This window comes from Marmota flaviventris, chromosome 12 (assembly GCF_047511675.1).
Source record: "Marmota flaviventris isolate mMarFla1 chromosome 12, mMarFla1.hap1, whole genome shotgun sequence".
NCBI lineage: Eukaryota > Metazoa > Chordata > Mammalia > Rodentia > Sciuridae > Marmota > Marmota flaviventris.
The window spans coordinates 77,111,206-77,125,774 of NC_092509.1; the positions used below are offsets into that span (position 1 = coordinate 77,111,206).

The following is a 14,569-nucleotide window of genomic DNA, read 5'->3' on the forward strand; positions in this document are numbered from 1 at the left end:
CCTGCACCCTCTGTATATGCAGGGATAGGTCAGAGTGACTGTTGTGGGCAGACTGAGGAAGTAGCCTGGTATTGTCCTGGGAAACCAGGACATGAGTTCCCCTAGCAGTGAGCTATCTCAGATGAGCCGAGCCATCTTTGGGAGACCTGTTGTGCCTCCTACTCATGCTACTCATGCGTCCTGGGTTGGTTCCTCTTGCGCTCTCAGAGGGCTTCTGTGATACTGGATGAGGATTAGAGTTGGTTGGAAGACAAGTTAGACATCACTTTAATCCAACACCACCTTTTCAGGGATGCAAATTAAGACTCTCTTCTTCCAGTTGTGGAGCTGGTTTGTGCAGGCTGTAACATGAATCCAGGTCTGACGTTAGGCAGGAGATCAGAGGCTAGAAAAGAGACTTGCCTAAGTCCTGAGAGATGAAAGATTAGATTAGAAGGGGAACTTTGGGCTGGGCATGCCTGTAATTCCATCTACTCAGGAAGCTGAGACAGGAGAATCCCAAGTTTGAGGCCAGCCTCGGCTACATATTGAGATCCTATCTTAGAATTTTAAAAAGGGTTGGGGATGTGGCACAGTGGCTAAACTGCATCCCTGGGTTCAATCCCTGCTGCTATCAAAATAATAATAATAATAATAATAGTGCCTGAATGCTAATTTATATAAATTTCTTTCTTTTTTTTTAAACATTTATTTTATTTACTTTTATGTGGTACTGAGGATCAAACCCAGGGCCTCCAACAGGCTAGGCCAACGCTCTACTGCATTTCACCTTGAAGGTTCCAAATACTAATTTACACTGATCAGTGTGTTTTAGACCCACGTGGGCAGCCAAATTATAACCAGACTGTTGTTTAGTGGATGTGTAATTAAATGATCTTAAATGGCCCTGAGTGTTTGCATCCCCAGGGTTTAATCCTTGGCTTGCTAGCTCTCTTTGCTGGCTCCTTATGCCAGCTCATCCTCTCTTCTCCTCCCACCCATGTGCTGATGACTTCCAAAGCCCTTCCCTAACCCTCTTCCCTCCTCCCACTTTATACTCTGTAGGAACCGGCTTATTGTACTTTTCCATTCTCACACACTTCAAAGCAGTGGAAGCAAAATCGAACTTTCTTCCTCTCTTTCACCTCCTGAAGCCTGCTTTTTTTGTGTGGGTTTCTCATCAGTAAACAGTAGGACTCTGTGCAAATCACCCAAGCCAGAGCCGTGGAGTTCCAGAAATTTCCGTTTGCCTCCCTCCTGCAGGACCCAGCCCTGCTGATTCTCCCTTCACTTCTCTCACCAGTGTGTCCTCTTCTTTCTATTTCCTTACTATCACTTTTGTCCAGCAATTGCTATCTGTCCCCGGAACCCCTAAAATGCCTCTCCTCCTTCTGTCACCATCCTCTGCTTCATTCCTGAGGGGTTCTGAAGTGCAAGCCTGTTCACCCCACTCCTTTGCTCTAAGTTCTTCAAAGTGCTGCGTGGCATATCCAACCTGCCCAGCCCTGCACACAAAGCTCTTTGTGTTCCGGCCCTCCCTACTCTGCAGCCTCATCCTCCTCCTCCCTCCTCCAAGCCCACATGCTATTTATGTTAACATGTATTTTCAGGTGTTGAACACCCACCACAAAGCGGCACCGTGCAAGGTGCTAGAATTGTAATGACTCCATGCTAGTGTACTAAAGAGTCACGATAAATGTGACAGAAGTGTGTGCAACAGGTGTACACTCACACAGAACTAACTTTGCATATTAATGTTTAATCTCAGCCTTTCAAAGGAAGCCTTTTTGGTAGGACAATGCTGGTAGTTTCTGATGGTAACTTCCAGAAGAAAAGAACTAGAGATGGTTTTTCTCTTGACTATGTATTCAGCCAGGTAGCACCCCATATCCTACAAGATAATCTCTTGAAAGCAGGAGGGTGCCCATTTCTAGAGTGAGATTTTTTTTTGCCAGGGACCCACTATGCACTGCCTAACTCGGGGAGTCAAGTTTAATCATTAACCCCCGGGCACACAGCTCTTTTGTGAGCCAACATAGGACTCATTTAAGATAAAAAGGACACCTGTGCCAGGTGTGGTGGTGCACGCCTGTAATCCCAGTGGCTTAGGAGGCTGAGGCAGGAGGATTGCAAGTTCAAAGCCAGCCTCAGTAAAAGCGAGGCCTTAAGCAACTCAGTGAGACCCTGTCTCTAAATAAAATACAGAATAGGGCTGGGGATGTGGTTCAGTGCTCAAGTGCCCCTGAGTTCAATCCTCAGTACCCCTGCCCACCCCCCAAAAAAAAAACCACTATGACAGGAGAGGATTGATGGAGATGAAGGTCAAGATTGGGAGAGGATGGATTATGCTCCTTCTTGGATGGTTTATTTTCATTCATAGATTTCCCTTTTTAGAAATGGTCTTTTTCTTCCAGAAGATGAGTTCTGTGATGTCTTTACAAACTTCTATTCTTAGTTTCCAGTGGATTAGTCATCTGGTTGTGATTGGACAAGTATCTGGAAAGGGGTGGGTTGAGTAGCTGGCTGAAGAGTGGGTCTTGTGGAACAGCCTAGAAGCTGTTGGGAAATCAGATCCCTAAACTTGGGAAGAGGTTAGATAGGCAATCAGTGAATGGTGGTGGCCGTGAGTCTGGAGGGGCTCAAAGCGTGTGGAAAGATGTGGGTCCTTGAAGGACAGAGGGAGGCAGGGAGGGCAGGTCTGCTGGGTCTGGCAAGCTCTCTCTTGTTCCCAATTCCTTACAGTCCTAGTTGGTTGTGACAGTTTTTTCTCATATTCTCAATTTGGTCCCTTCCTAGCTGGCTATCGTGTTCTGCAACTTTCGTGAGCTCTTGGGAATTCTTCAAATCTCACAAAAAGGATGCCTTTTATTTTCACTTTCTCAAAAGACAGATAAGGGTCTCAGGTACTAGGGAGACTAAGGTAGGAGGATCCCAAGTTCAAGGCTGGCGTCCACAACTTAGCAAGACTCTGTCTCAAAATAAATTTTTTTTTTTTTTTTTGTAAAGGGCTGGGGATGTAGCTCAGTGGTAGTGTGCTTGACTAGCATGTTTGAGGCTCTGGGTTCAATCCCCAGCGTGCGCACACACACACACACAAAAAAAAAAAAAAAAAAAAGATAAGGGGACAAATGTCAACTAGACCCAACCCCTCACTACCAACCCTCCTTCTTTAAATTCAAAAATATCTCCAACACGTTTTGCAAAGTAGAGAGGTCTGATTTTCAAGTGCAAAACACTCCTTAGAAGTGCGAAGCTGCCTCAGCTCTTCCTTGGAATGCAGTGACTTTAATTAGATAGGCGTGGAGCTGTTACCAAGAGTTCTGAGAAGGGGGTTTTATTTGGAGCATGAAGGATGAAGAAATCTGTACAGGGTCAGGATGGCGCCCGTAAGTCTGCTGTCTTGGTAGCCATGCTTGAGTTAGGGTCATTGTGACCCACTGGGAGTGTTGTAAACGTCCCTCTTTCTGTCCATTAAGTTCAGCCCAGTCTGGGCTGCTCATGTCAGGGCTTTTGGACCAGTCACTGTCGTTCCAGCCCGTCTCCCAGAAGAAGATGAAGTTCAGACATACAGTCCTTGCATCTCCTCCTCCAGCATCCATGGGAGAGGGTCCTGTGGGTGCACGCGTGCACTGTATGTGTTAACATGCAGTAAAGGTGAACAGGCGGATATGAGGTGCTGCTGGGGTTCATAAGAGACTGAGGCCAGGGCTGCTGAATTTGGTCTGGCTGTGACCCCAGAGTCCCTTGAAGCCAGCTTCATGTCCTCTCCTCTCACCTGCCTTCACTGTTCCAGGCTGTGGAGAACTTCATCTACTCCTGTGCTGGCTGCTGTGTGGCCACATATGTCTTGGGCATCTGTGACCGACATAATGACAACATCATGCTGAAGACCACTGGTCACATGTTCCACATAGATTTTGGCCGCTTCCTGGGCCACGCCCAGATGTTTGGCAACATCAAGCGGTAAGTGGTCTCCGGAAGCCAGAGGTCTATGTCATGTATGAAGGGCAGGGAGGTCAGCAGGAATGGTTTAGACTGGACACAAGCCTGTGCATCGTCCCTGGGCTGAGCAGCTTTGGAGAAGAGGAGACTCATAAGGAGATCAGGTCCTGGCAGCGCCTTGCGGAAGAAGGTGGGGAGCTGTTGATCGCTCCCCTTCCTGACGACTGAGCAAAGGGAATGAGCCCAAACTCAGAAAAAAGGAACATAATAAGAAACTGGGAGAAAATATTGCTAGCTCACAGATAAGGAGCCAGTGGAGGATGTGGGACATCTATCTTGGGGATCTTTTAAGACTAAGGTAGGGGCAGAGAAAGAAAGAGCCCATCTATCCAGGTTCATACTTGGGATGAGGGAACCCCCCCACACGCAGCCCACCAGGTGGCCTCCCTCCTCCACGTTGACCTTCTGCCTGTGTGTTCCCCTTGGCCCAGGGACCGTGCCCCTTTTGTCTTCACCTCGGACATGGCGTATGTCATCAACGGGGGTGACAAGCCTTCCAGCCGCTTCCATGATTTCGTTGACCTTTGCTGCCAAGCCTACAACCTCATTCGCAAGCACACCCACCTCTTCCTCAACCTTCTGGGCCTGGTGAGGAGCTCCCTGCCCCATCTGAAAACCCCCTTCTTGTGACCTGGTGCCAGCTTTAAAGACTGCCCTGGCTTGTTTCAAAGAATTCCTGGAGATCCACTTCTCTGAGCCCCAGTTGAGTTCCTGTGTGCCCTAGATAAGGGCAGGGACTTACCCTACCCAGGGACAATGCTATCTGACCCATTGCGGTCCCTCAGTTCCTGGGGTCCTCAAGCCACTGCCCACAGCATCTGTCTGCCACCATCTAGAAGGATCAGAGAGCCTAGCTATAGAAAATCTTGCCTTAGGGTTGGGAAGAAGCAAGATCTCTCTATTGTTACAGACACCCTCCCTCCTCCTCTCCTAGATGCTGTCCTGTGGGATCCCCGAGCTCTCAGACCTGGAGGACCTCAAGTATGTGTATGATGCCCTGAGGCCTCAGGACACAGAGGCCAATGCTACCACCTACTTCACTAGGTAACTCTGGCTCACACCAGTTGCTGCCCACCCTGCGTCACTCCCAGGTTGCCTGATTGGCAGGAGCAGGCTAGAGAAATGGGAAAGGCTTCTTAGCTCAGGTGGCAGAGCCTAGTGTTGGATCTGTTGTCCCAAGTTGGCCTCTAACTTTGGCAAATCACTTCTCTCCAGCTTTGGGTGTCTGTCTGCATTTTGGTGTCAACCTTTGTATTTAGGAATATTGTCACCGCTCTTTCCTGCACTCTCACCAGGTCTCAGCCAAAGACTGCATGGGGCATGGGGGACAGGGATTTTGTAATAGATTTTAGTTCTCTGGGTCAGATCCTTCCCTCTTGATGGGACCTCACTTTTAAGTTGAAATCTCTGGATTTCCTTGGTGAGGTCCCTTTGTACTAAACCTTGAGTTCAGTTTGATGACACTATCTAGACATTTATGAGGTGACCCTTCAGTGCTCTTCTCTAACTTCTTCCTGCCTTAGTTTGAATGTCTTTAGCTCAGATCAACTCAGAGGGAAAATAAGACCCCAGGAGTCACATGAATATACATCACGAGGTGGTTGAGTGTCAGTCATGTCCTCCATGAGGATGTTACACAGCAAAAGAGGTTTTATCTGGTGTTAATCTCAGGAGTCAGGAAATATTATTTTATTAGCTCTGTCATGGCAGAGGGGACTTGGGTCCAAGATTGTGCCTTTTTCTTCCTGTCCTCACGCACCCACAGGTTGATTGAGTCCAGCTTGGGCAGTGTAGCCACAAAGCTCAATTTTTTCATCCATAACCTGGCTCAGATGAAGTTCACGGGCTCAGACGACCGGCTGACCCTTTCCTTTGCCCCCCGAACGCACACTCTAAAGAGCTCTGGCCGCATCAGTGATGTTTTTCTCTGCCGGCATGAGAAGATCTTCCACCCCAACAAGGGCTATGTAAGTACTTCCTCCTCTCTGACCCTGTCCTGCTCCCCACTGACCCAGGCTCCTTGGGATTCTGAATATTCACACCCATGCAGCAGACACTGGACTTCATTGAGCCTCCTGTGCTGGGAACAGTCCCAGATCACTTCCTTTTTCCTTGCTCAAGTGAACTGCTAGAATCAGAGAGCTGAATTAGATGGTAAAAAAAATTCCCTCTGAGTCAAGGGTCCAAAGAAACAGGCACAGGAAATCTTTGCTTTCAGTTCCTGTGTATGTGCTTTGTCTCCATTGGAGACTCTCTTGACCTCTTCCTTCTGCTCCCCAACACGTACACCCTTCAGTTCCCTTACCTACCCACGAGTTCACTGGGGGCAGAGGGTCTGACAGGTAGACTCTACGATTTGAAACTTTGCAGATATACGTGGTAAAGGTGATGCGGGAAAATGCCCACGAAGCCACTTACATCCAGCGGACGTTTGAGGAGTTCCAGGAACTACACAATAAGCTTCGGCTGCTCTTCCCTTCTTCCCTCTTGCCCAGGTAGCTTCCCCTTTACTCCCTGCACAGAGAGAGGCTGAGAGGGGAAGGGATGGGATTGGCAGGAATACCCATCTCTCTTCATTACTTGGCCTAGTATTGAGTTTGGTAAAAGTGCTCCCCCTGCTGGCCAAGCTCTCCTGACACGCCAGTGCACTTGCTCTAACCTTGAAAGTAAGCTTGGGCCCATCTGCAAAGGCAGGGGGCCTTGTTTGAATCTGAAGATGTTTCAGTTTCCAACTTATTAAAGAGTTAGGTCATTTTTCAGTTGGACAAAGCGTGGTATATACATGCAATGAAATATTATTATTGGACATTAAAAGGGAACGACAGGGGCTGGGGTTGTGGCTCAGTGGTAGAGCACTTGCCTAGCATGTGAGGTACTGGATTCAGTTCTCAGCACTGCATATAACCATTGACAACTAAAAAAATATTTTAAAAAAAGAAGGCGGGGGGTAGGGGGCTGGGATTGTGGCTCAGCAGTAGAGCGCTTGCCTAGCACGGGCGAAACCCGGGTTCGATCCTTAGCACCACATAAAAAATACAGGCATTGTGTTGTGTCCATCTACACCTAAAATAAATAAATAAATAAATATATATTTTTTTTTTTTTTGGTAAGAAAAAGAAGAAGAAGGGGGGGGGGGAGGACATTCCAACAGGTAACTCAACCTGAGTGAACTTTGAGGACATGATGCTAAAGGAAATAAGCCAGTCCTAGATTAAAAACTGTGCTTCTGCTCATCTGAGTTACCTAGACTAATCAGATTCACAGGGACATAACATAGAATGGTAGTTGAGGCAGTATTGTTTAATGGGTGGTTTTCAGTTTTGCAAGATGAAAAACTCCTGGAGATGGTGGTGGTACAACATTGTCAATATACTTAATACCATGAACAGTAAAGATTGATAGGTCAATTTTTTTTAATATTTATTTTTTAGTTTTTTAGGTGGATACAATATCTTTATTTTATTTTTATGTGGTGCTGAGGATCAAGCCCAGTGCCTCACACTTGCTGGGCAAGCACTCTACTACTTGAACCACAACCCCAGCCCTAGATAGGTCAATTTTATGTCATGTATATTTCCCCATAATTAAAAAAAATTATTTCAATTCATTTTTCAAATGAATTTTTACACCAAAGAGAGAAACTGGAGGCTCCAAAGCCCCAGGGGCACTTTTGAGGAGCACGGGACTCTGCCCAACAATTTAGTATGGTTTGGGGTCCTTGTGAGTGTGCCGTGTTAAACCTGGGCACAGACCTGGGAGCCAGGGTGGAGTCAAGTGGAGTGAGGATTCCCGGGAAGGGAAGCTGCTGGGAAATAAGATGAAATGGAAAACGCCTGCTGCCTTATTTTCTTTCCCCATCTTCCCCGCTGCCCATCCTGCCTCACCAGCTTCCCGAGTCGCTTCGTGATTGGCCGGTCCCGTGGAGAGGCGGTGGCAGAGCGAAGGAAGGAAGAGTTAAATGGCTACATCTGGCACTTGATCCATGCAGTCCCTGAGGTGGCCGAGGTGGGTCTGCCTGCCTTCTGCATCCCGGCTGTCACCTCCATGAGGCTAGGTGTGGGAAGGGGGCAGGAGGACTCCATCCTGGAGAGTCACGCAGGAGACTTGGCGCTTCTGGGTCTGCTGGAGTGGCCTGGATCTGAGAGGACAGCATGGGCCCATGAGGGACAGGAAAGTGTCACGCACATAAACAAGTAAATAAAAATGTTACTGTAGCTAGCACCGTGGTGCACACTGTAAACGCAGCAGCTCAGGACTGAGGCAGGAGGATCATGAGTTCAAAGCCAGCCTCAGCAAAAGAAGGTGCTAAAGCAACTCAGTGAGCCCTGTCTCTAAATATACAAAATAGGGCTGTGGGTGTGGCTCAGTGGTTGAGTGCCCCTGAGTTCAATTCCTGGCACCCCCCCCCCCCCCGACCAAAAAAAAACAAAAACAAACATTACTACAACCGGGTCCCAGAGAGACAACAGCATTTGAGATCCTGGAGTGACTGCACTGATCAGAACTTGTGAAGGCAGAGAGAGAGGGGTGCCTCTTAAGGAAAAAGAGAATTTTGAGCAGGTTGATTTTATTTATACACACACACACACATTTTTTTTTTAAACAAATGATATTATAATGGCCCTACTATGGTCACCTGGGAATCCCATTTCTCCAGCAAATCATCTGACTTTGTTTTCTATGTTTTCTTCCTATGTATCTGTATGCAGGCATGATTTTTACAGTTTGATGATGGCCATGGCTTAAATATAAACCTATATTCTTAGACTTTCTTCCCTTAGCATTTGTGGTAAGCATATGCCACAGCTTTAAATATCTGAACCAAATTAGTACACGGATTGGCGGTATCATATCTCAACCTTTTGCCTTTTGAAAGATTAGAGTATTCCATTTTTTTCCCACTATTAATGCTCAAGTGGTCATTTGCACATATTTAAGATTTTTATTTTGTTTTTGCTTCCCCTCATTAGAGAACATTCTCCAGAACAAGATCTGTGCTCTTATCCCAGGCTGACTCAAGCATTTGTGCTGGAGTGATATGTGTGTTGATCGGGGAAGCAGTGTAGAAAAGAACACTCTGATTTTAACCTGAAGCAACCTAGTTTTCCTTTTTTCTTTCTTTCCCTCTCTCTTTGTCCCCCCACCCCTATACTACTGGGGGTTGCTCTACCACAGAGTCACATTTCCCAACCCTTTTTAATTTTTTTTTTTTTTTAATTCAAGACCAGTTCTCACTGACTTGCTAAAGCTGGCCTTGAATTTGCAATCCTCCTCCTGCCTCAGCCTCCTGAGTAGCTGGGATTACATTGTGCTTGCCTTCTTTTTTCCTTTTCAAGAACATTTTAGTATGAAAGCTTTCAAACATACAGAAAAGTAGAGAAACAATATAGTTAGTGCCTATAGACCCATTCCTAAACAGTATTTTACCATATTTGCTCCATCTATTTTTATGACGTATTTAAAGCAATTTACAGGCATCCTGATACTTAGTGTGCATCTCTAAAAAGTAAAAATATATTCTTACATAACTATAGTGTCATTACATCATCCAATACATAGCCCATGTTCAAAATTTCCCTATCACTCCCCAAACTCTTTTTACATTTTATTTATTAGAGCCATTGCTCAGACAAGAACTGTGTATTGCATTTGGTTGTTAGGTTTCATAGTCTCTTTTAATTTAGAACAGTCTTTCCTTTTTTTTTTTTTTTTTTTAACTGGGCCTTTATCTTACTAAAGAATGGCCATGTTTTCTGATTCCATTCCAGTGTGATCTGGTGTACACCTTCTTCCACCCCCTACCCCGGGATGAGAAGGCTGCAGGCACCAGCCCAGCCCCTAAGTCCTCAGGTACAGTACCTGCCCTGAGATGCTCCTGCCAACCCCTCGGAACCACAAAGGGTCACTTCTCCTGCCCCCATCTCTTCAGGTTTTTTTTTTCCTTTGGCTTGTCCCTCTTTGGCTTGTCCCCGTTCCTCTTCTTACTGGTTAGGAAATCTGTTTTCCCACTCACACTGTGGGTCCACAACTCCTTGGTCGGGTTCCCCAGAGGTTGGATATTCAGTTAGTAAATACACTCTTGGGCTCGGTAGAGTGATCCCACCCTCTAACTCATGTTAGATACCAGTCACACATGTTGATCCCCTTCCTAGTTATGGAAGGACCAGCACAGGGGGTTCAAAAAGAAAGTAGAAATACCTCCCTGGCACCAGTGGGGAACACAGCTGGCCTGTTGACAAAAGTTTCCTTTGTCCCTGCAGATGGCACATGGGCCCGGACTGTCGGGAAGGTGGGAGGGGAGGTGAAGCTGTCCATCTCCTACAAAAACAACAAGCTCTTCATCATGGTGATGCACATTCGAGGCTTGGTAAGTGCACACACAACCCTCATTTGGTTCTTTATCTTTCTTCAGGTATTTTTTTTAGAGTAGTCAGACCTCCTCTGCCCCCATGTCTGAGAGTAACCACAAAAGTTTACTGAGCTTCCTCCAGGGGCCTGCCCATGCTAGCCTGTAGCATGACCAGGCAATTCAAGACCCAGCAGCTTGCTAGCTGTGTGCTTTGGCAATATCCTAAATACTTAGCCTCATTATAGGAAGGATAATATTAGGATCTACCTCACAGTGAGGCTCACCTGAGCCGCTCTCCTCCACCGTGAGGCTCTACCTCCTCACAGGCCCAGAGCGCAGGACTCAGCCCACCATGGACTGAGTCGCTAAAACATGAGCCGAATGAAACTTTCCCTCCTCTAAGTTGTTCTTGTCGGGCATTTTGTCACAGTGACACAAAGCTGACTAGCTGATGTAAGGCTCAGGATCAGAGCTCTATTGGGTGGCTGCGAGCAGCCTGCTGTCATGTGGTCAAGGGACATCAGACCCACCCAATGGCCCTAAGACTCATATGCATACAGCAAGCCCACTTCTGTGCCCCCCCCCTCAAACAACCTGGTGCCCTTCTGTATGGTGGAGAGCAGCCCACACAGGTGCCTGGTCGCGGTCCTCCCAACACTCCCCGGAAAGCCCAGGGCAAAATGGTCCACATGTGGTTTATTTAACCACCGCTGCATCCCCGACTCTGCACAGAGCTTGCTGTTTTATAAAGAGCTTAAAATGCATATCTAGGGCTTGATGTAGCTACCAGTAGAGCACTTGCCTCGCACGGGGGAGGCCCTGGCCTCCCTCCCCAGCAGCACTAAAACAAAAATACAAAACAAAATAGCTGCTATCTCACGTGAGCCTTACTATATTCCCGTAGGATTACATTTCAGCTTTACAATAACCCTTAAGTGACAAGCACTGCCTCACAACTGCACACCCTGTATCTCCTCCGAGCCTCCATTCATTCCGGACAGTAAAAGGATCAAGTTTGGCAGATGGGTCATTTCTCATTGCTGGAATATATAGCTTAACGTGTCACGGGTTGGATCCAACCAAAAAAGGATTAATATGTTAATATGGTGAATCACTAGTTGGCTGACCTTGAATAAGGGAACTTAATCACTCTGACTCATAGCTCCACCTCTTAGGGGTTAAATGGACCAATTGACAAAATAGCACCATAAGAAGATGCCTGGGGGCTGGGGTGGGATGTGGGGGGGGGCGGGGCGGGATGGCTCATTCAATACAGACCACATTATAGGATGACCTGAGCATTTGGATCTGAATGACGTAGGATACCTAACACGGTCACGGGAGATATTTTTATCAGAATGGTGTGAGCTGGAAGCTGACAAACAAATTAGGTGTGCGCTGCAGGAAGCCAGATGTGGAGAGAAAGTCTGGCTTAGGGTGTCATCACAGGCATTGTGAGGAAGAGACAGCTGCTGTAAGAATCTTCATCTTTTTTTTTTTTTTAATTTAATTTTAGCAACAGCTTCAGGATGGGAACGACCCTGACCCCTATGTGAAGATTTACCTCCTTCCTGACCCCCAGAAAACCACTAAAAGGAAAACCAAAGTGGCCCGGAAAACCTGCAACCCTACCTACAATGAGATGGTGTGTAGGGGACATGGCAGGGCTGGGCAGGGTTTGGCAAACTATGCCTGTTCCTAAAAAGAAAGTTGCACTGGGACACGCCACACTTGTGATTTAGGCGTCGTCTGTGACGGCTTTCATGTAGCAATGGCAGGCTTGAGTAGTTTTGGCACAGACTCTACTTCGAAAGTCTAGAAATATTTGCCATGTGTTCCTTTACATAAAAAGCCTCTGACCCTTCGGGTTGGGAGTCCAGAACTGAGGCCTGAGCCCTGTCCTGCGGGGAGCAGGAGCAAGCGAGTCCTGGGCTGGAAATGACCAGTGACCCCAATAAAATGCCCTCACCTGCTTGAACTCTAAGCAGAGAACAAAGTTCTCAAATGCCTCCCTTGGATTCTGTGTGCTTCCTGTATTCCCTTGGGCTCTGCTGGTCTGAAGAAATAAAGTGGTCTCAGCCACAGCCAGATCCCACCAACAGGGACATGAGCACCTCCCTGTCCCCTGTGGCCTGTGCCCCTTCTCTCTCTCACCACGCCCCTGTCCCCTGTGTTTGCAGTTGGTGTACGATGGGATTCCCAAGGGAGACCTGCGGCAGCGGGAGCTCCAGTTGAGCGTGCTAAGTGAGCAAGGATTCTGGGAGAACGTCCTCCTCGGGGAGGTGCACATCCGCCTGCGGGAGCTGGACCTGGCCCAGGAGAAGACTGGCTGGTTCGCGCTGGGGTCTCGGGGCCATGGGACCTTGTGAGCCCATGGGAGCCACAGCCCGGGACCTCCAGCTGGTGACTGGACCTGGGGCAGTGGACTCTCCCCTGCTCTGCCGTTTAACTCGGGGAAGGGGCGGCGTTCTTAGTGGGCCTCCTCCTCCGTCCAGGTGGACCTGGCCTCCATGAGAAGAGGCAGGGAGAGTCGGGTGCTCTCTGCCAGCCCTTCCTCTGCGGACTGAGCTAGAGTTGCTGGTTTGTGCTGAGCGGCCCCTTGGAAGCTGAGAGGCTGCAGCAGAGTTTTAAGTTTACCTTGTGTCAAGGGAGCAATGCCTGGTTTGGGGTGTGTGTGGGGTGGGCCGGACGAGGTAGCATTTGAGGGGAGGGTGGGTGGATATCTTTATTTTTATTTTTAAAAAATGAAATAGTAATGTTGTCCTAACTGGGACAGGAAGCTTTTTGCGAGAAGGGACGTACATATGCCTCAGAAGGCAAGAGGGCAAGACTCTTTGGACTTTTGTATGGTTAAGGTTCTTATTGGACTTTTCCCTAGGATTTTTGTTTTTGTTTTTGTTTTTTTCTAGCTATAGGAATTATTTGAGGAGGGGCCCAGTGGGTCTCGGTCAATGCCTCCCCCTGTCTGAGGGCAGGTTGGAGAGGGACAGGGAGGGTGGTCTGTGCTGGACCGAGGCCTGCACCACTGGGCTGTTCTGATTTTGCCTCCAAAGGAGAGCGACGCGATACCTACATGTGTAAGGAAGGGCCTTCCATGTCGGGCTCCTGCCAAGGACCTGTATTCAGGGACCCATGCTCTGTAGGGGGAGGGGGTTTTCCCCATCTCCCCTTCTCTGTTAGGACTCAGCCTGAATACTGTCCCTCCCCCCCGCCCCTCTAGCCCTCTTGGCCCTGCAGTGGGCCCTATAGTCCCTGTGAATACGCTGGGGGCACTTCCCCATAGGTTTCTCCCTTTTTCCTAGTGGGGCAGAATGGTGGGACACCCAAGGGTGCCCTGGCCCCAGGCGGAGGCCTCTAGGTGGCAGGTGCCAGGGCTGCTGCCTGCTGCTTAGTTTCTGAGGGCATCCCCCCGTTTCCCCCCACTTCTTCCAGCCGAGCTGCTTCTCTTCCCAAATTCATTTCTGTCACATGTTTTCTAAGAATTTCCCTCCCTCTGTGGGGCCATCAACCTACATAGTCTGGAGCCAAAGGGATGCCCACTCTGAAGCAAAGCATCATGGGGCAAGGGATTCCGCCCACCCCCTTATTCCCAGCGATTGGTCAGGAGGCTCAATGGGAGCCGTGGTTGTCACGCTGGAGCTGAGCTCAGGGGCTGGGAGGGAGGGACCTGGGGCTCTTACCTCTCTATACTCTTTATTCCCTAACAGATGGATTTTAAAATTCACTGTTGCGTTCCTCCCCCAAGGGTTGTCTTCCTTCAGAAAGAGAAAAGAGGGAGAGACTCTGGATATGATATTAAATTTTTAAACCACACTTGGCTGGATCTGCCCCATGAGTGGGGAAAGGAGTGAAGAGGACATTCTGCAAACTGTCCCCTACCAGCCTCCTCCCCAACTCCAAGGGTCAGAAATTCCCTTTTTTTGACTCTTTCCATTGCCAAGAAAGAAGCTCCATTCATTGAAGCCACAGAACAGCAAGGAAGTTTCAATCTTTGTCTTACATTTTAAAAGCCAGGGATAAGCTGGCTGCAGAGGAGACAGGCTGGGGGAGAGGGAAAAGGCAGAACTATTCCAGATGTATGGACCATAAATGTTACTGGCTTTTTGCCTGTAGCACATTTTGACTCTACGCTCCTGATGTAAAGAGGTCTGTGTACTGTACCCACTTCCCAAACCCCTTGTATCTTCTACTTTCTCTGGAATTGTATTTTCTAATAAATGACATTTGAGAAAAACGAAA

General features: G+C 48.0%; 1 protein-coding gene across 1 annotated transcript in view; it reads left to right on the forward strand.

The window, feature by feature from the left end:
• Positions 1–14,569, forward strand: part of Pik3c2b (phosphatidylinositol-4-phosphate 3-kinase catalytic subunit type 2 beta) — a 62,301-nt gene extending 47,732 nt beyond the window's left edge. The window contains exons 24-33 of the mRNA XM_027945624.2: positions 3,773–3,942; positions 4,413–4,569; positions 4,916–5,025; positions 5,747–5,948; positions 6,352–6,476; positions 7,869–7,986; positions 9,750–9,831; positions 10,242–10,348; positions 11,847–11,975; positions 12,511–14,569. Of these exons, the coding sequence (XP_027801425.2) occupies positions 3,773–3,942; positions 4,413–4,569; positions 4,916–5,025; positions 5,747–5,948; positions 6,352–6,476; positions 7,869–7,986; positions 9,750–9,831; positions 10,242–10,348; positions 11,847–11,975; positions 12,511–12,699 (1,389 nt within the window). The 3' untranslated portion in view covers positions 12,700–14,569. The remainder of the gene's footprint in view (positions 1–3,772; positions 3,943–4,412; positions 4,570–4,915; positions 5,026–5,746; positions 5,949–6,351; positions 6,477–7,868; positions 7,987–9,749; positions 9,832–10,241; positions 10,349–11,846; positions 11,976–12,510) is intronic.